Raw genomic sequence first — 20,096 nt, forward strand, 5'->3', positions numbered from 1 at the left:
CCAATTTGATTTTTATTCGAGATCTGATTTTTAATCTTTAGTTTTAAATAGATTTGGAACAATTCTGTATTGTTACGTTTTTAAATTAGGCTCGGATTTCACTTTTCTCCCAAATTCTTCACTTTCTGTCTCTAGGTTAATTCGTCTATTTTCTCCCTCTAGATTTCAAAATTGATTGTTTGAAAATTTAATTAAATAAATAAAAAACCTAAGTATAAAATTTCATCCAAAAAATCGTCCATCTTGAAGTCCAATTTCAAAACCCCCTTCTAGATTATTAATTCTCAATTTTAATTCATAAAAATTGTCTTAAAATTTTATAATAATTGGGAAATTAGTAATCTGAATTAATCTAACCTTATAATTAAAAATTATCCTATCTTGAGTGTTTTGAACGAAAATATTTAAAATCAAAATTAAGTTTTTACTTAATTTTGATTAATTAAAAACATAATTAAATATAATTAAGGTTTATTAATTACAAAATTAATTCATTCTTGAGTTAATTTATTTAAAATTGGATAAAAATTTTTGCTTGTTGCCTCCTTGTGGTTCGACCCCATACTTGCTCTATACATGATATTTAGTGATTAAGGGTATTTATAAATTTTATTGTTTAAGTCTAAAAGTCCAATCAATGATGTATTTACACATCAATGATGTATTTATAAATTTTTAGGCTTATCACTCTAATCATGGGATTTGAGCAAGTCATACCTCAAATGTAGTGAGAAGGTCACAGAGGTGATTGAGTGGTCAAGACGATATCATCCACCCTCGGTATAATAGGAGATTGACTCAAGGAAGATGATGCAGCAAATCTCTAGTCATGTTAGTGAGAATATTAGAGAAGGCATTCTCCAATGATCTCTGTTACGCATTAGTACTAATTGAATGGCAGATTAGGGTTTGATAATCAACCATACCCTAAGTCGATCGAGAGTCTCACACGGAAGATGGATTATACATATATGGTAACTGATGACAGTAAAGGTTCCATGAGAGAGTTCAAATACTACTAGATATCTTATAGAGCACGAGATCTAGCTTGGCTCCCAACGGCCTGAAAATTTAAACTATAAATTGGATTAAATCGATCCTTAGTTAATTAATCTATATGTTGATATTGTTAATTAATAAGGTTCGTCAATAATTCTTAGTGGGCCACTAAAGTTATTAACTAGAATGATACATGGGCCTAGAGGGTTACACGCATAATATCATAAGGGCATTGGTGGATACATTTTACTTTATGGGTTTTTGAGAAAAATTTGAGTAAACTATAAATAGGGAAGGGGCACTCATTTCAAGCACCCACGCCAACCAGATTTGAGAGCCCCCTCTTTCTCTACTCTAATCTTTTCTCCACTCAAACAAGGAGAGTATCTTCATGCTGAGAAGATCTTCAATATTTTCAAAGATAGTTGAAGAAGAAGAGATTGAGATCCCATTGTCACGTGATCCTGTGGATACTTCTAGAGGTCGGACACGTGAACGACTTCAGAATTATCTCAAATAGAGCAGGTCAATGGTGGAACAAGTTCCCCATAATGTACACGTGATATATGCTTTCAAAGACTTTTTTTGAATTGATTTCACCTTTCCGCATCATGGAAACCCTGTTTTCCATGGCTGAACCAAGGCATAGAACCCAACAGAGCCTTCAAGGCTCTAATATCATGTGGGAACAAGAGAAAAGAGGAAAATATCAACTTATTATTATGGGGGAAAAACTCACTAGTAGCTAGTGAGACCCATTGGGGAGTACAGCTGTAAAAAAATAGAGCAGGGTATAAATATAATGCATATACTCATAGGGTTAAACAACAATAGCTCTCCCAATAATTGAAAATAATAGAGAGAAATGAAATAGAGAGAATGATAAGTATGCGAACAATGGACAAAAAGAGAAAAGATAGTGAGAGAGAAATATGGAGAGAAGAAGAGGGCCAAACTCAGATTTGGCCCGTCCAATAAGAAGATAGCATGAAGAGAGAGAAACGGAGGAAGAAAACAATAGAGATGACATGTCAAATGGTCAGTCGACACATTTTCATTGTTCTTTGGGCCATATACCCAAGATGTCAATGTGTAGATGTCAAGCAGGGGTGAAACATAAATTAAAATAATATAAATTTAAAAATAAAATTGGCGAAGGACTTTGACTAGAGGCATAAAAAATCCCCAATTTTTTAATTGTCCAATTGACACTCGTGGACGAATGATGAACTGAACAGGACACAATCCAGTTTGTCGTCCCTCATCAATATGACGTTGTATGACCTCTGAATGGAAGACATAGTGAATTGCCTATCGACACCCATTCTGTTTCATCACCAAACTCCACTCAACTAGACAGTTTTCAACCTTCCCCAATGTTTGTTCTGTCATCCATTAAGTGCAGCCCCTTGAACTGGAATGAGATGAAACAACAAGGCATGTAACAGATGACAAGAACAGAGGCCTTATTCAACTTTGTTGATAAGGCATTTGCAACTTTTTGCTCAGTACGAGATATAAGGATTCCTTCTCAAGTTCATTTATCTTTATTTCAATCAAAATTTCATCTGTGATGCAGCTACCCCCTTCCTAAATTCCCTTGTTTAGTGTCTAAGCCAATGTTTCAAATGTAGGCTTTTTTAAAAACCTTATTGAAAAATTGACCATGTTCGTGTTTTCAGATTTCATGCAAGTAATCGAAAATTTTAATAGAGGTATCTTTTCTTTGAAATTAAAAAAGAATGGTTAAAAAAATGTAAATTTCATGTTATTATTTAGACACAATCTGTTTATGATAAATGCTCTATGCAACCTTTTACAATTTATTTTTCTCTTTGGTAGCTGTTAAATCCCTTATAACATCAAATTTGAGTGTATTTCAACCATAGTGAAATATCAAGTTAGATGTAATTAGGAGGATTTTTCTATTAGATAACCCTGAGTGAGACGATATGTAATGACCATTACAGTTTAGTCATTCTTGGACATGTGGCCACATTTCCTGTAGCTGACTTTTAAATGTGTTAACAAGTTACAACAATTATTGCTTCTCAAATTCATTCATTCTTTATTTCATTAGTTTATCGAAGGTCATGGAATTTTCATCTCCTCAAATTTTCATTTTTTATAGCTTTTGTTAGTATTCAGTAGTTTCTGCATGGTTAGGACACTAGACAAGCGTATCAAGAAATATATGTTTTAAAATCACCCATTATTTTTTTTTTCAAATTTCATCTTTGAATTTGAAAGTTGTATTGGGGTAAGATTTCAATTAAAATAAAACATGATGATTGAAAAAATGATACATTTCATTATATTATTTTAGAGAACGCCAGACACACCTTAATAAAATCGATCGTAAGCCTTTAAAATTAGTTTGATAGCTGTTAAATCTCGCCAAGTATGCTAAGCCAAATTGATATTAAAAAGAAACCAATAAAAAATCGACCATTATTGTTTAAAATGTTATTCTCAGCATATAAACCACAATAATTAAAAATAAATAAATTTCATTTTTTTCAGACAACATCAATTGTATCCACCTGTTAAAACATTATACTTAAAAATATTCCTTCCCCATAATAAAGCCGTTATTATACATAATTACAAAGAACAAAACGATTTACACCAGTACTTTACGAATTTGCGTCACAGCTAGCCGTTACCGAAACAAGGGTAAAATGGGGATTTCCTAAGAAAATCATACGAACTTTGGTACGTATACTTGCGCATACGTTTAAAAAGAGAGTTTCTGATTCGAGAAATTCATACGCAACTCAGTCAATCTCTCTCTGCTTCGCATGCACAACGCCTCGTACCATATGCAATTACTACCCGTTGGAAAGAAAATTTCAAATTCCCCGACCGTTGGACTCAACCATCTTCTTTTTCGACTTCCTCTGTTCATTCCATTGTTTCTAACTTCTCTTGCGAAGAGAGAGAGAGAGAGAGCGAGATAGAGAGAGACGGAGAGAAGAAATCTCAAGCGAGCTTGATCTTCGATCTGATGGAAGGTGGAGCGGGAGTCGTTCAATCGACCCAGATTGACGATTTGTACGAGTTCAGAGCGCCGAAATTCTTTGATTTTTTGAACGGGGAGACGGTTGAGCAGATCGAGAAGGCGGAACTCTGGTTCGAGACAGCCCTCAGCTACGCCCAATCTCGTGGGTTTCCTCTCTTTCTCTCACAAATCCTTCATTTTACTTGTACATATCGCGCTCGAATTTAGTTTCAACTGTTGTTTCTGCTTCGATCAATCAATTTCATGAGTGTAGGGTTCTGAGAAATACTGATTACAGCTCTCTGCGGCAATCTATCTCCCGGGTTTTCGATTTGGTACTTTAATTTAGCTTATGGCGTCATCTCTTCTTCAATCAATCAGTATTGTCAGTAGGGTTCTGAGAAATTCTGAGCGCATAAATTAACCGAGTTTTGTGTTTTCTGCTATGTAGCATTCATCAACGGCGTTAAAGGAAGAAGATCGTACAAACAAGAGAGCATCTGCTGCGATTTTGGAGAGATTGAGGAACAGAAGCCTCGAACGGAGAAACCAGAAGACGAGGATGAGAAGGAAATCCCCGTCATAGAAACGAAATCAACAGCGTACGATCAAAAGCCAGATTATCATATTTCTTTCGCTTGAAGTATTCTTTCCAACGTTTCCATGTTCCTTCTCGCAGAGCGATTACAACTGCTGTCGTTGAGGAAAAAGTGGAATTCAAAGAGGAGAAGAATGAAAAGAAAGGTGAAGAACACAAGGAATCTGCAGTAGATGCATTACCCGAAAAGAAAGTTTTGTCTGAGGAAGATCTTAGGTGTTCTTTCTCAACTTATATATCTCTCTCTTCATCCTCCCCGTCTCTGATATTTACTTAAGTCGAAATTACTGTAGAGTGGAGAAGGACGAGACTGTTTCAACTCTGGCTCCTGGTCATCTCGAATCCAAGGGTACCATGATCAAGCTTCAAATTTTAATTTTTTCAAATTTTAATTATTTCGCTGATTCTTACGGCTTTGATTTTTCGTGCAGGTGCAGAGAAAACTCCAAGGATTACCCGCGAACCAGAGAAAATGACAGCTGAAAAAGGATCGAGAAACAGATCGGCGAAGAAGATCGCCAATCTCATCAAGAACACGTCTGCCCTCAAGCCAAGAACACAGCAGCCCACTTCAGCGCAGAAGGTTGCGTCCATCAGGTGCGTTGCAATCACGAGTTTGCCTTTGATTATCTCTCTCATTGTTCGATTCTTGATCATAAATTTATTGATGCGTCCGTCTTTTGATCGTTTACATGTCCGTGCGCAATTATTTGAGGATTTCTTGTAATTGCAGAGATATTGCCCAGGAAAATCAGGCCGTCAAGAGGCAGAAGCTCGAAGGGGGTCTATCACGACAGGTAATTTATGCCGTTTAAAGAAAAATCTACGATAGACATCTCCGGAAATTACGCTAGAATCTGAAAGAGAATTCATTTTTCTCCCTTTCTAATTATCCAAATTTCAACTTGGAAGCAAATATATGTAGAACGCATATATTTTGTAACTTTTACATCATACAGTGCTAACTCTCTCTCTCTCTCTCTCTACATGTATATTTATCTTAATATTTTTATATTCTGTCTCTCTTTCTGATTTCATGTTAAAAGATACGGGCTTTCATGTTCCATATCTTTTTGTTAATGCTGTGCTAATACAATCTGCGGCAAACAAACAGATACATAACGTGAAGAACAGGCAGCTGATTCACAAGTCTAGACCGGATCTTCCTGCTGATGGAAATGATCTTCTCTGCGCTGCTCGACAGATCAACAAAAGGGTGCTGATCTCATCAGAAAAACTTCTTATTATGGCAGAAAACTTCCGTTCCTGATCAAACCCACCAAATTCTTAAAAGTTACCAACGGCGAAGAAAAATTTAGTATTATCTTAATATTAACTCCAAACAGAAATTAAATGTTTCTGAAACTATTAACCTTCGTTCTCTGATCTTGAACTGTGAAAGAAATACTGTGAGGTCTCTCATCATTTGTGAAGAAATACTGTAAATGCAACCCCACAGTACTAAGTATAGGCTTTGTGTTTTTTTTTTTTCAAATTCATTGCAGGAGGAAATGCAAGCTGCTATTCAGCGAAGACCAAAACTCATGTTGACCCGACCCAAAGAGCCCGATTTTGAGACAACGCACCGAATACGTGCTGTCAGGATAAAGAGCTCTGCAGAGCTCGAGGAGGAGATGCTGTCCAAGATGCCCAAATTTAAAGCCCGCCCAATCAACAAAAAGGTATACTGCACAACGCAACGTTTGATTATAAAAATTTCTTACTAGATTATCATTTTTGAGGTACAGAATCTGAAGTACTCGGATTAAATTAGAGAAAAAACTGTTGCTGAGCTAATCCTCATAGCAAAGTTATGTTTTGCTTTGCTCAATTAGTAATAGTCTGCTGATTAGTCTAACATTTTTTAATCCTCTGAAAGATATTGGAAGCACCCACCTTGCCTACCCCTCAGAGGAGTATCCCCCATCCTCCTGAATTCCAGGTATGTAAGATAAGCATTCATAATAAAATGAAATTTTTATTTGACATTCACATGCATGTGGGATGAGCAGGAATTCAACCTGAAGACGATGGAGAGGGCTTCAAGAAATGCCCAAACCTCATCCGTTTTATCTTCCTCGATGGAGTCATCGGCATTCCATGTAATTATATAACTCGAGATTTAGATTATGAGTGTAAATTTTCAGATTTCTGTAATGATGACCATGACACCATGTAGGAACATGCCAAAGTGCAGCGGCTTACTGAGCCCAGGATGCCTCGTTTGGAAACGTCTCTCAGGGCTCGTCCTCCCAGGTATTCGATTGTTCTTGAATCAAACATATTTTTATTGATCATATTGCTTGGATCATATATAAACTCAAGAAATTTGGAGTTTGTTTAAATTTTTGATCATCCGTTTTCCTAAAATTTGTCTGCTGATATTGGATTCAGTATGATTTTAATAAATGACGCCAAAACCAAACATATTTATCTGCATCTCATCTCTATCTCAATCTAAAGATCCTTCTTGAATCGAACATTCTTACCGGATCTTAGATTATTTTTTTATGCTCAGATTTCTCTGAGTCTCAATATACATTTATTTCAGAGTCAAAAGCACTCAGGAGCTAGAACTTGAAGAGCTGGAGAAGGTTCCGAAGTTCAAGGCTCGCCCACTTAATAAGAAGGTAATAATTAGTAGGTGTAATATTTTTTCCAATGAAGAAAAGATATATTTCTGAAAATATTTTTGTCCAGCGTTCTTCATGATCGAAATGAAATGAAATTTTTTTTGCACAGATATTTGAGGCGAAAGAGGATTGTGAGAACAAACCAAAGCGTCGCCAGATCACAGTACCGCAAGAATTCCATTTTGCTACTGATCAACGCCTGGGCCCTCCACCTTTTGTGCTAGATGCTTTTGACAAGGTAAGAACATTTCTTTATTTTTCTAAAGCTGCATTAATTATAATTATTCTATTTGAATGGATGTATTTTTATGCAGCTATCACTGCATTCAGAGGGCAGCAGAAAGGATCATTGCCCCATCAAATTGACAGTCCCAAATCCTTTCCACCTTCACACAGAGGTAGACCTGATCATTTTTTGTTCAATTTTCAAAAATATCTTGGTTATAGTTGTATAATTTTTTTAGGAGAGAGGACTGTTGAAGGAGAGGAATCTCTCTGTCCAGATTCAGCGAAAGGAAACAGAGCAGGAAATGGCCCGGGTGCCCAAGGCCAATCCCTATCCATATACCACTGATTATCCTGTTGTAAGTAGCAATAGAGACGTATTTTCTTCTTTTTGAAAATTGAAATTAGTGAGTAGGGAAAGTCCAATTTATTAGGTCTCTTATATATTATTATACCTATTCACTTTTTTATGTTTCGTTATTCTTGTCAAGTTTATTTTGACTCTTTTACTCTTTTTAAGTTAATTAGACTTGTCTATGTTTTTTTATAAAGCACAGATTATCCTGCCATGAGTAGCAGTAGGAATTTCCCATTTTTCCTTTCTAAGATGTCGGAAATTAGTAAATATTGTGTGTTTTATCTCGTACTAAGACATTCCATTTTATATTTTCTTTGAAATTTTAAATATGATATGATTTCTTGTTCAGGTTCCCCCAAAACCTGCCCCAAAAGAGTGCACAAAACCAGATGTTTTTCTGCTGGAAAGCATCGTCAGGCATGAAGAGGTGATGCAGAAGAAGAGGGAAGAACAAGAGAGGATGGAGAGAGAGGAGGCAGAAAAGAGGGTTTTCAAGGCCCAGCCAGTTCTGACCAAGTGGGTATTAATATCATTAAGATTTTTCTCTGCATATATTTTCAAGACATTCACCGATTTGATGAGAACCAAAAAAGAGATATTAATGGAACAAAAAAATTCTTCACTTCTCAGCAGGGATCCTTTCCCCACGGTAAAGAAGGAAAGGAAACCACTTACTGAAGTTCAAGGGTTCGACCTCCACGTTGAGCACAGAGCAAGAGATAGAGCAGAATTCGAGAAAAAAGTAAGTCCTTGAACTCTGGTTCAAGCAATTTTTTCTGATCATAACCAACATCTGATAAAACCGACTATTTTTTTGAGAAAGGGGTAATCAAGCTACAATCAGTTGAAATTTTTTTGTTTCAAATATTATTTTCTGTTAAAAAATAATGATCTTTTTCACCTGATGTTTCTTTTTTACACTGCAGGTTAAAGAGAAGGAAGCCTTGTGCAAAAGAATGAGAGAGGAGAATGAGGTCTTACAGAAGGTAATTCACTTTTATTGATGACAATATTAACCATATTATCATATGATTTATATTAAATTTTATGGTAGGTGGAGGAAGAGAGGGAAGTGAAGCAAATGAGAAAAACTATGGTACCCACGCCGCTGCCTCTCCCCAACTTTGCCAATCCCTTCCTCCCTCAGAAGTAAGTCACTTAAATTTTATTTTTTTCATCTTTCTGCAAAATTCCACCATTTTTTGGTTGATAAAATAAATCAAAGTAAAAGTTTAAAATGATGTGCCTGCTTATGTATGTATAAATGGGTCAGGACAGACCATGCATGCCAATGAAGCATGAACGATGTTAATGGTCATGTATCTGCAGAGGGATCATGAAAGACCATGCATGGTTGCATAATATATGGTTAATTACACGTGGATGGATCATGAAAGACCATGTTTGAGAGCATGGATGTCCAATGCATGTGAATAAAAAACATGACTCTCATGGTCATGTAAAGCATAAATGTATAAATGTAGAGCAAAAATGAACCACATGCATGTCAATGAAGCATGAACGATGGTCATGGTCATTTATCTGCAGATGGATCATGAAGGAACATGCATGGTTGCATAATGGTTTATATATGGTTAATTACACGTGGATGGATCATGAAAGACCATGTCTGGGAGCGTGGATGTACCATGCATGTGAATAAAACATGAATCCGATGATCATGTAAAGTGCAAATGTAAAACATAATGTAGAGCAAAAATGAACCACATGCTGAAGGATCATGAATAAGCATGTTTTTCCCTTAATTGCTGAAGTGAGAGCAGCATAAATGTACAAATGAATAATGAAAGAACATGTATCATTGATGAATGTGAATGAATTGATGGCAGGTCAAACAAGGAGGTGACGAAGGCGAGATCACCAGCGTTGAAGGTGGCAATGAGGTTGATGATGAGGAGGCAGCAGCTGCATTCTCAAACCACATCCCTATCTCAAATGCGATGAAAATCTGGCATGCGGAAGGATTATTCAAGAGTGCTTGAATTGAATAGGACTTTCAAAATCTTCACAATGGGGAGAGGAATCTGAGGTCCTGCTTTTGAACTTGTTTGGGCAACAAGAAATTTATTTGTGATTCCAACAGATTCTTTCAATGAATGTACAGTTTCTTGCTTTCTCTTTCTCTCTCCCTCTCAAAATCTTCATTCATATTCCCTCCTTAATCAGATAAACCTTCATCAGAAATTACTTTACTTTAATAGCCACACCAACCATGAATGAAATAAGAAGTTAAAAGGAAAAGGTATGTTGGGGAATGAAGGGTTGGGCCTGTAAATAAATGAAAGCAGTTTTATTGTGGGTTAAACAAATACACCATGGAAACTACTAATGATGCTATAAACATGTCATCAGATGAATGCATGCAACACAAAAAACACAATGACTCTCTATTCATGTCTAACTTTGTTGATTATGGAGATGAACACCAAAAAATGCAACAGCCTCTTGCATCTTGACAGATGTTAGTTATATTTTCTGTGAGGCTGAAAACTAATTTGATCCAGCCTCATTGAATGATGGAATTGCATAGTGGAAGAAATAATACTGACATGATCAGAGAGGAAGTGTGGATCACCGGTTTGCTCCCACAAACTGGATGAGATTGATGATTGAGAGACATAAATAACAGTGATGAGGACCCATTATAAGCTCATCATACTTATACTCCTGCCAGGGGAGCCCTACTCTATGAAATATTATAGAATATTTCAGTAAAATACCCCATCAGATGAAAAATAAAATGCTTTATTCAAATTTTCCAAAATGATAGAATCTTTGTTTCATGGTAAGATTTATTCTTTAAAAATTAAACAATATGCAATTTACTAGACTCCTATTTGATAGAGCTTTCCAACTATACCAATATTTTATGTTGTATCACAACAAAGATTTCTCATTGCCAAGTTGCCCAGACTATCTATATGGGCTTATTGTTGATCATTATATTACACGTAAAATAATAACACTTACTTGTTGCCTTGCTAATGTGATAAGTGAAAAAAATATTATATTATATTTATTATGGTAAGTGATAATTTACCTCGAGATCTGATTCTCCAGGTGGGCCAAACATTAGATATAAATTCCAAAGATCAGATAGTGTGGACCATTGGGTCACTACCCTGACCTTCACTTCTTTGTATGTCCTGTTTTTGACCTGATTAAAAGGGTCCTCTTTCAAAACAAAAAATTCAACATGTATACAAGAATCTAGAATAATAGGAGTTAGAATATTCATATTTTTTTAATGCGTAACACGAGTGGAAACACATTCCTATCAAGTTTGTGGGCATGTTCTTATATAAGCCTTCATGTGGATGGGACCCACCAGGTAAGCCTTTTACATGCACTGTTCTGGCCATGGGTGTTTCTAGTGGATTCATACTAGAGCCTTGAGTTATTTATTTTCTCATTAAGTTTTTCGGGACCCTCTTCTTTAAAATAATATCTAGTACTATATCAGTCTGAGAACTGATAACTTAATGATTAAGCTCGAACCACAGGGAGGCAACAAGCAAGAATTTTTATCCAGTTTTCAATAAATTAATTCAAGAATGAATTGATTTTGCAATTAATAAACCTTAATTATATTTAATTATGTTTTTTAGTAATCAAAATTAAGTAAAAACTTAATTTTGATTTTAAATATCTTCAGTCAAAACACACAAGATAGGATAATTTTAATTATCAGATCAGATTAATTCGGATTACTAATTTCCCAATTATTATAAAATTTTAAAACAATTTTTATGAATTAAAATTGGAAATTATTAATCAAGAAGGGGGTTTTGAAATTGGACTTCAAGATGGACGAATTTTTGGATGAAATTTTATATCTAGGTTTTTATATTGTATTGAATTTCCAAACAATCAATTTTGAAATCTAGAGAGATAAAATAGACGAATTAACCTAGAGAGAGAAATTGAAGAATTTGGGGGAAAAGTGAAATCCGACCCTAATTTAAAAATCTAAAAATACAGAATTGTTCCAAATATATTTAAAACTTAAGATTAAAAATCAGATCTCGAATAAAAATCAAAATGCAATGCTAATTTCATTTCAAAACAACTTCAAGGGCATGCACATTTCGCCCATGACTTGGCATTTTAGACTCGTTCAAGAAGAAGTTCAAAACACAAATTAGAAACTTACAATTTTCAATGATGAATCCAGATCTGTCAACTTCCAAAGCAACTCTTGTGTCCTTCCTGGCCAAATCCGTGGGGAGAGCTTCAAAAAGTAAATTTCTCTTTCTTCCTGACCTCTATTTAAAGATCCAAGCGTTTAGATTGTAGAGGGGGAAAAGACAAACATGCCCTCAAAATTTTAGCTTAATCGGACGGCTAGATCTCAAGTTATCGTTGTTTTACTAAGGATCAATCCTAGCCATTGGATTAATTCTATCTCTCCTCCAAGAAGGTAGAAAATGGCATTTTATGATTCGTTGAGGCATTCTTTTGTTGTTTTCACCGCCTTGGATCTCGTGCTGACACGTGTTTGAACGCTTCCACAGGCCAAAATCATTGGAAAATCGATTCTTCATTTAAATGGCTAGCAAAGCGCCACGTCACCCCTGTCAGCAACCTTTTAAATAAAAAATTAATGCAGAAGAGGTGAGCTTACCTTTTTCTTAAATTCACGTGGAATCCATTACCAAGTGCATTTAATGCACGCGGCTACTTGATTCCACGTACGAGGAATCTATTAATATATATAAATGCGGAATCGATTTCCACGTGCAATTAATGCACGCGGCTATCGATTCCCCAGTCATTGATTATCCGAAAAGGCTTTTTTTTTAACAGCGTGTGTTGGTTGTCGTGTGCATTAAATGCATGCAGCTAATCGACTCTTGTATGAGGTAGATTTTCATTTATTAAATGCACACGGAGATCGATTCTCCGCATGCATTTATTGCACAAAAAAAGTGAAACAAAAGACAAATTTACCTTTTTACTTTTCTTGCCGACCGCGCCATTTACTTCTTTCTAGCCAATGATTGCTCATTATGGCATCACCCATTGTGATGCCATAATGAACTAATAATGCTCTTTTTTCCTCTCTTATAATTATTTTTAAAATGCATCCATTTATTCGCCCGAAATTCGGGTGAATAAATATGCTGTTAATATTCACCAATTAAACATGTTAATTTGCAAGTTATCAGTGGCCTGGAGGAAACCTTATGAAATGAATTTGAATTTTTCTAATGGAAGAATGGAGAAATAATTTAAGATTTATTAGGACATTTTAAAAGCATTAATTTATGTAATAATTATGAAAAAAAAAAGTAATCGACTCTGTAATTGAAGAGAAAACTACTGCTTTCAAAATGAAAACAATAGCCACAAAAGAATCTAAAATTTGGATTATGATTCCCTTAGGAGAATCACTCATTAAAAGAAGAATTAGGATCATTGATTGTGCATGAGATGAAATAAGTAGAAGAAATAAAACCTTGACCACCAAATGGGACATAGTCAGTCTCCTTCAAGTTGAACACATATTCTTGGACAAATATGAGATAGAAATGATTTCTAGAATATTATAAAGGCTGATTAAAAAAACATACATACATTGAAACTAATTTTTTTATGAGTTTAGGAAACCAGGTCATTTTAGAGGTGATTGCCTGATGTGGAAGATAAAGTGTCCAAATAAATACAGAAAATATTAATATTAGAAAAATATTAAAATTGAAATGTTATTTTAAAATAGAAATGTAGAAATTATAAATAAAATGAATTAATTAAGAAAAAATATGAAACAATACTAGGAATTATGATGATTAATGCTATAAGATACTAAATAAAAAGGAATAGGTTGTATCCCTTTGATAGAAAGCTAATTGCCAAAACAGTACAAATAAACAAAGATACTGTACCCAAAAAGAAAGGATTGATATGAAATGAAGTTACAGAGTCCATAGATAGAACTATAAAGTGTGAGCTTGATAAAAAATTTCTAACATAATAGGTATAGATATTCTCACAGTTACGAGTAAGTTGAAGGATTCACCTTTATTGATCAGACTCCAACAGTGAATATTCAGCATTTCAAAAAATATTTCAAAGATTATTATTGTGAAAAATGATATTCCCAGAATAATTTAATTTCAGTATCATGGTTATAAAATTTAAAGGTATTCTAGAAATCAGAATTCACATCATGAGTATATGATGAATTTGAGAACTCATTCGTATGATATGAATTTTGGTTTTGTAAGACCTACATTAATGTACAGTGTGTGCCTATAAATAATTATTAAAGTGAATAACTAATGCAGGAAGGAGAAGATTTGAGGATGAAAATGCAAAATAAAAATTAACTTTCTTAAAATACAGTAACATTCACTGAAAGTAACTATTGAGAAATTCAGGGATTGGAGAAATAAAGTTGATAACGAGAATATTATGAAGAATATTTTTTTAAGAGCCTTGATCAGAATTTGATTAGTATTTATCAATTGATGACTTAAATTTGTCAAACATAATGCAGACCTAACTTATATTTATTAGGAGAAGAGATGGAAAAATTGTGGCACAAATATCTATTCATTTGAGGTAGAAAAATTTGAAGACTTTGGAGGTTCATAATATTTTGAAAGGACTACCTTTTAATTTAGACGAAAAACTTAGTTATGTGAAACATATATGAAATCAAAACAAGTTAAAATAAACTTTGAAGCTAAGGTAGAAAAGTATACATCGTGTCATTTGGAACTTTAGCCAATCATACTTGATGGAATTTTATTTTGTTTACAGTGTTGATAATTTTTCTATAGTTAATCAGATTTATTTTATTTTATTTTTAAAGGGAAATACTTTGTGTTTGAATATTTTTATATTAAATTTAGAAATAATATATATATACTAAAATAAAAATTATACCAAGTGATATGATGGGTGCTGTTTAGGAATACAACTCACTAAATATATTGGTATGAAAACTTTGACGGTTTTGAAGATTAAGCTTTAAGGGTATTTTTAACACAATGTTTTGATGAATGTTCAAAGTGATGCATGCCCTAATATGGGTTGTGATCAAAGCACAATAGGCCCTCAGTTAAGTAGTTGACTGATTGTATGGGAAACTAAAATAAGAGCCTTGGATACATTAAATGTTATGTTGATATCTTTAGTTAAATATTATGTTAAACATATCTAAAATTTTAATATTACTTTAGATCTCAAGTCCTTGGCGTAACGGCTAGTTTTGCTCTTAACTCTTGAAAGGTATTTTGAATTGAAGGCAAACTTGTAAATATAAACAAAATTAAAATTAAAATGATTAATATTTTACATTGCTTAATCATAATCAATGAATATGACTGTTGGACTTTTGACAGATTACCATTATGCCCCTTTCAGATTTTCAAATCTATATATGCAGTTTGAAGTGCTAATCTCAAACTCCCTTCTCCTTGCCCTTTGAAAATCACAGTCCAAAAGCTAGAGAGATCTTTCAAGTCCTGGAGCAATTTTCAAGCAGTTTTTGAGCATTCTTTGAAGAGATCATTTGTTTCTAACATCAATCCAAGTCCATAGAACTTGGAATCGTGGTTTTTGGTGCAGGGTTTCTCAAGATTCGAAGAAAAGAAGGCTGGCATCCGAACTTCGCACATCTTCGACCCCGTGATAAGTTTATAATTTTTAGCAATTTTTTATCCCGATTTTGAGCTTTTGATTACATATGAATTTTTTCTAACATCCATACAAAACCAAAGAAATTTGAATGACGTCATTTGATTGAGTTTTGAAAGATTTACAGGGATTTGAAGTTGAACACGGGGGGAATCGAGCGGTGAACAAAGGACGTTGAAAGATTGATATTTGGATATTTCTATGATTCATTTTTGAATATCTTGTGTGAGATAATATTTGTGTGAAATTGTGTTACAAAACCATTGCAGGTAGAATCATTGCATTTGGTGCAGGATTGAAAAAGATATCGGCATTTTAAGCATCAAATGTCAAACGCGAATTAAGACTTTTATCCAAGGAAAAACGTGGAGGAGAAAAGGATAGAAGAAAGAACGACCACAAACAAGGAGGTATTATTGAAGGGAAGTCATAGTTAGATTTATGAATACTTAACTCAACATAATTTTGATATAAAAGTTTTTTGTTGAAGTACTTAACATTGATCATTGCCTTGGATACTATTTCGAGTAGCCATCAATACTAAGTGTTGTTGAGGAGAATACATCATTCATAAATATACTGTTATTGCTAGATATTTGTGATCACTCAGGTCAAGGCTTTGGGGGGCATAAGAAGAACGCTTTGGGGGCTAAGTTGAAGTAGTGTCATTCCGTGGAACCTTTGAGGGTTGCGGACGACAAAGCTTCATCGACTTTTTCTTTTTCTTGGTATCCTTGTTCAGCCTTATTTCCAAGTGATTTGCTTGGGGGGCATTCACACAAACTTGGTTAGGCCACATCATTACCTCAGGACGGATACCCCTGAAGAGCATTAAGGATTAGCCTAAGCTGTATAAAAAAAAATAGCTGGCTTCCATTTCCTCTACCTCATTTCTTAAGTAGAAAAATCCTAGGCTAATTAAAATATAAATATAGAACCTAATTCAGCCCCCCCCCCTTCTTTGGTTGTTCCTTGGCCACCTAAACTAACAGGTATTATACCTAACTATCAACCAGTTTGATTCATGTCACAATTGTGTAGCTGGTCCTTCAACTTGAGAATCCAAGGACATTTTATGGACGGGGATTATGTTTTGCCCATAACTTACTAGTCCCTTATCACAGGCTGCCAAATAGTCTTACATAAAATGCAGAAAGCAGTCTATGAAGGTAATTGTGTGTTAAAAATGGGATTATTCATCCACGATAAATGAGGAGATAGACTCAAGGAAGATGAAAAGATGAAGTCCTTGGCCAATGAAATGAAAATATCAGAAAATTATTTTTTCAATGAAACCCAAAGCATCACTCATCTCTAGCATGACCAATTAGGGTTTCACAATCAACTATATCCCATGTTATTAGAGGAATGTAATGCATATGAGGGATTATGCCAGCATGATGACTGATGAAAAAAATGTTCATTAAAATAGTTAATGAATGTGATTGTTGGTGTAGCTTAGCGCCTAGCTTGTTAACTACTCAACCTATTTGTTGGGCTAATTTAATATATGATTAATTAATCTGTCTTCTAGATGTATTTGATTATGCACTTTACATCAGAAACCAGTGTAAAAATCCTCTATGAAACAAAGTAAACCCTTTCAAAGTATCATCTAAAATTATGTAAACATCCAACTTTAGAAAATGGAAATCCTACATCGAACAATAACTAAGACCTAATAAAAAGTTCCTTTTCCTTAGCTTTGCAATGAATTTAATGAAGTAGATAAAACATGGTTCTTAAAAAATCTAGTAGACCCCTCATAATCAAGTACCTGTATGATTCCAAGTACATTTCAGAAACCTTTTTTAGCATATGGCAAGTACAAGTATAGTTATTTGTACTCATTCTAGCTCATCGAGGAGCATTTTCTCATTACTAAGTGTGTGACTCCTTTTTCTATAAAACATGTATAATCACATAACAAACTTAGGATATTCACCACAATTAGTCAGCTGAATCTGTAATAGTTTGGATACAATAAATACATTTTTCTTAAGAAAAATAAAAGATAACGGTCACTGAGCTTAAAGAAACTAAAATATGTGGCTGAAAATTCTGGCAAAAAAGTCTATTTGGTGATGTTACCAGATTAATATATCAACTATTCAATAATAATGAGTCAAATAATAAATTTAAAAACCAGTACATTTTAAAATAGACAATCACAAGGGGTCCTTTTTTACTCCACTTCTAGCTTTTTTTATCCTCTTTCTCTCATTCTCTATCTGAGTCTCCCAATTTCATTCTCTCTCTCTCTATATGTCTCATTTTCTTAGAATCTTTTTCTCTCTCTCCTTGTTCTCCTCCACTTGGGATCGGGGGTCCAATCTGATCGGATTGCAGTGTTTAAACTACTTAAAAAATAAATATACATAACTAATCAAATGAGAGAGAGAGAGACATAGAGAGAGATTCCAAGAGAGAGAAAGAGAGAACTGGCGAGAGAGAGAGAATGAGCGAGTAGGGTTTGACATTTTGGACCGAATGGGGGCTGCCGGTCCAGCATTTTATTGTGGAGTGGAAGCTCGGGCCGGATCCAGTCTGATGGTCATCCCTGCTTCCCCCTCTCCCCCCCCCCTTCTCCCTTTGGCTCCTTCACTTTCTCTCTGTTAAAGATTCTTGACAGAGATTGGAGAGGAGATGGAGGGATTGAAGAGAGGAGAGAAGAAGAAGCTAGCAAGAAGAAATTAGACCGTTGTATTCATCCGTAAAATTCTACTTGCATGGGATTGATATTTATAGTATGATATTATAACCGTTAATGTAAAGTTACCGTTCTAATTATATGACCGTTGTGGCAGACACAAAGGTTATATTTTGAGGAGACCGATTTAATCTCGACTGTTATAATCAGCATAAGGGCACCGATCGCAGCCGTTGATCGGTGCATCGGTCACATGGGGTCTGTTGAATCCTGACCGTTATAACTGAAGGGTGCATTGATCTGACGGTTTAGCTGATCCCATGTGAGCGAGTTGGCGCACTTGGTGCTGACTCCTTAACACTCTCTACCTCCGTTTCTCGCTTTCTCTCTCTCTCGCCCGTTCTCTTTTTCTCTCTCTCTCGGACGCTCTCTCTCTCCCTCTGGCTCCTTCGCTTTCTCTCTACCTCCGTTTCTCGCTTTCTCTCTCTCTCGCCCGTTCTCTCTCTCTGTCTCTCTGTCTCTCTCTCTCCCATTCTCCCCTCTCTCACGCACTCGCTCTCCCGTTCTCTCTCTCTCTCTGTCCTGTTCTCTCTCTCTCCCGTTCTCTCTCTCTGTCCTGTTCTCTCTCTCTCCCGTTCTCTCTCTCTCTCGCATTCTCTCTCTCTCTCTGTCCTGTTCTCTCTCTCTCCCGTTCTCTCTCTCTCTCTCGCATTCTCTCTCTCTCTGTCCTGTTCTCTCTCTCTCTCTCTCTCTCTCTCTCTCTCTCTCTCTCGCATTCTCTCTCTCTCTGTCCTGTTCTCTCTCTCCCGTTATCTCTCTCTCTCAGGCTCTCTCTCTTCCGTTCTCCCCTCTCTCACGCTCTCGCTCTCCCGTTTTCTCTCTCTCCTGCTCTCTCTCTCGCATTCGCTCTCTCTCTCCTGCTCTCTCTCTCTTGCACGCTCTCTCTCTCCTGCTCTCTCTCTCTTGCACGCTCTCTCTCTCTCTCTCTCTCTTTCTCTCTCGCACGCTCTCTCTCTCTCCTGTTCTCTCTCTCTCCCGTTCTCTCTCTCTCTTTCTCTCTCGCACGCTCTCTCTCTCTCTCCTGTTCTCTCTCTCTCCCGTTCTCTCTCTCTCTCAGACTCTCTCTCTCTTGCACGCTCTCTCTCAGTCTCTCTCTAGCACGCTCTCTCTCTCTCTCTCCTGTTCTCTCTCTCTCGCACGCTCTCTTCTCTCTCCCATTCTCTCTCTCGCTCGCACGACCTCTCTCCCTCTCACGTTCTGTCTCTTTCTCTCCCAGTCTTTTGGGTCCCTCTTTCTTGCTCTCAATCCCGAGAATGTTTAGTTTATCCTTGTTTCTTTCTCTCTTCCAACTCTCTCAAGTTTGGGTCATTGCATTTCAAGCTATGTTAGGTTTCTCCACTCTACACTATACTCTGTCAAAGTTTTCTCCATTTCTTTTAGTCTTCTCCTCTTTTTATATTATTCTTCTTTTCATCACCCGTTCTTCTTTTATTTTATTTTTCTCCTCTTTTTTATTATTCTTTTCTTCTTATTTTATTCTTCTTTTTTCTTCTTTCCATCTTCTTTTCTTTTTATTTTATTCTTCTTCTTCTTCTCCTTTTCAAACCTTCTTTTACTTTTTCTTCTTCGTTACCTTTTTTCTACTATTTTCCTTCTTCCTCTTTCTCCTGATTTTCTTTTTTCTCGTTATGTTTCTTTACCTTCTTACTTCTCATCTTCTTTTATTGTTCAATTTATTCTTCTTTTCATTTTTCAAGATGGGCTACATAAGTGACTTTGCAAGAAATTTTCCCTCTGACGAGAAGTCCATACCATTTTTTATGTTGACTTTTTGTTGTTCGACTTTGACTAGTCAACATGACTGGACCTGGACCAAACTAGGTCCTTGCTAAAAGTACAGGATTGAGCGAGAAAGAGAGAGAGACATATAGAGAGAGTCCGAGAAAGATAGAAGAGAGAACTATAGA

The 20,096-nt window shown here is 35.5% G+C and overlaps 1 protein-coding gene across 2 annotated transcripts; it reads left to right on the forward strand.

Moving 5' to 3' along the window:
* Positions 1–3,876: 3,876 nt before the first annotated feature.
* On the forward strand, positions 3,877–9,951 carry TPX2 (targeting protein for XKLP2). 2 transcript variants are annotated; one of them, XM_078577379.1, is made up of 20 exons: positions 3,877–4,163; positions 4,452–4,602; positions 4,680–4,814; positions 4,892–4,947; positions 5,030–5,195; positions 5,332–5,395; positions 5,713–5,814; positions 6,104–6,280; positions 6,478–6,540; positions 6,611–6,700; positions 6,778–6,854; positions 7,150–7,228; positions 7,341–7,469; positions 7,546–7,629; positions 7,696–7,815; positions 8,164–8,330; positions 8,448–8,556; positions 8,741–8,800; positions 8,869–8,963; positions 9,665–9,951. In XM_078577379.1, the coding sequence occupies exons 1-20, from the start codon at positions 4,007–4,009 to the stop codon at positions 9,777–9,779; spliced, it is 2,196 nt and encodes a 731-aa protein (XP_078433505.1). In that variant the 5' UTR covers positions 3,877–4,006; the 3' UTR covers positions 9,780–9,951. The 2 variants fall into 2 exon arrangements, with proteins under 2 accessions (XP_078433505.1, XP_078433504.1); XM_078577378.1 differs by having other exon boundaries at positions 3,881–4,163; positions 8,445–8,556.
* Positions 9,952–20,096: the final 10,145 nt, after the last annotated feature.

This window comes from Wolffia australiana, chromosome 6, assembly GCF_029677425.1.
Source record: "Wolffia australiana isolate 7733 chromosome 6, ASM2967742v1".
NCBI classification, from domain to species: Eukaryota; Viridiplantae; Streptophyta; class Magnoliopsida; order Alismatales; family Araceae; genus Wolffia; species Wolffia australiana.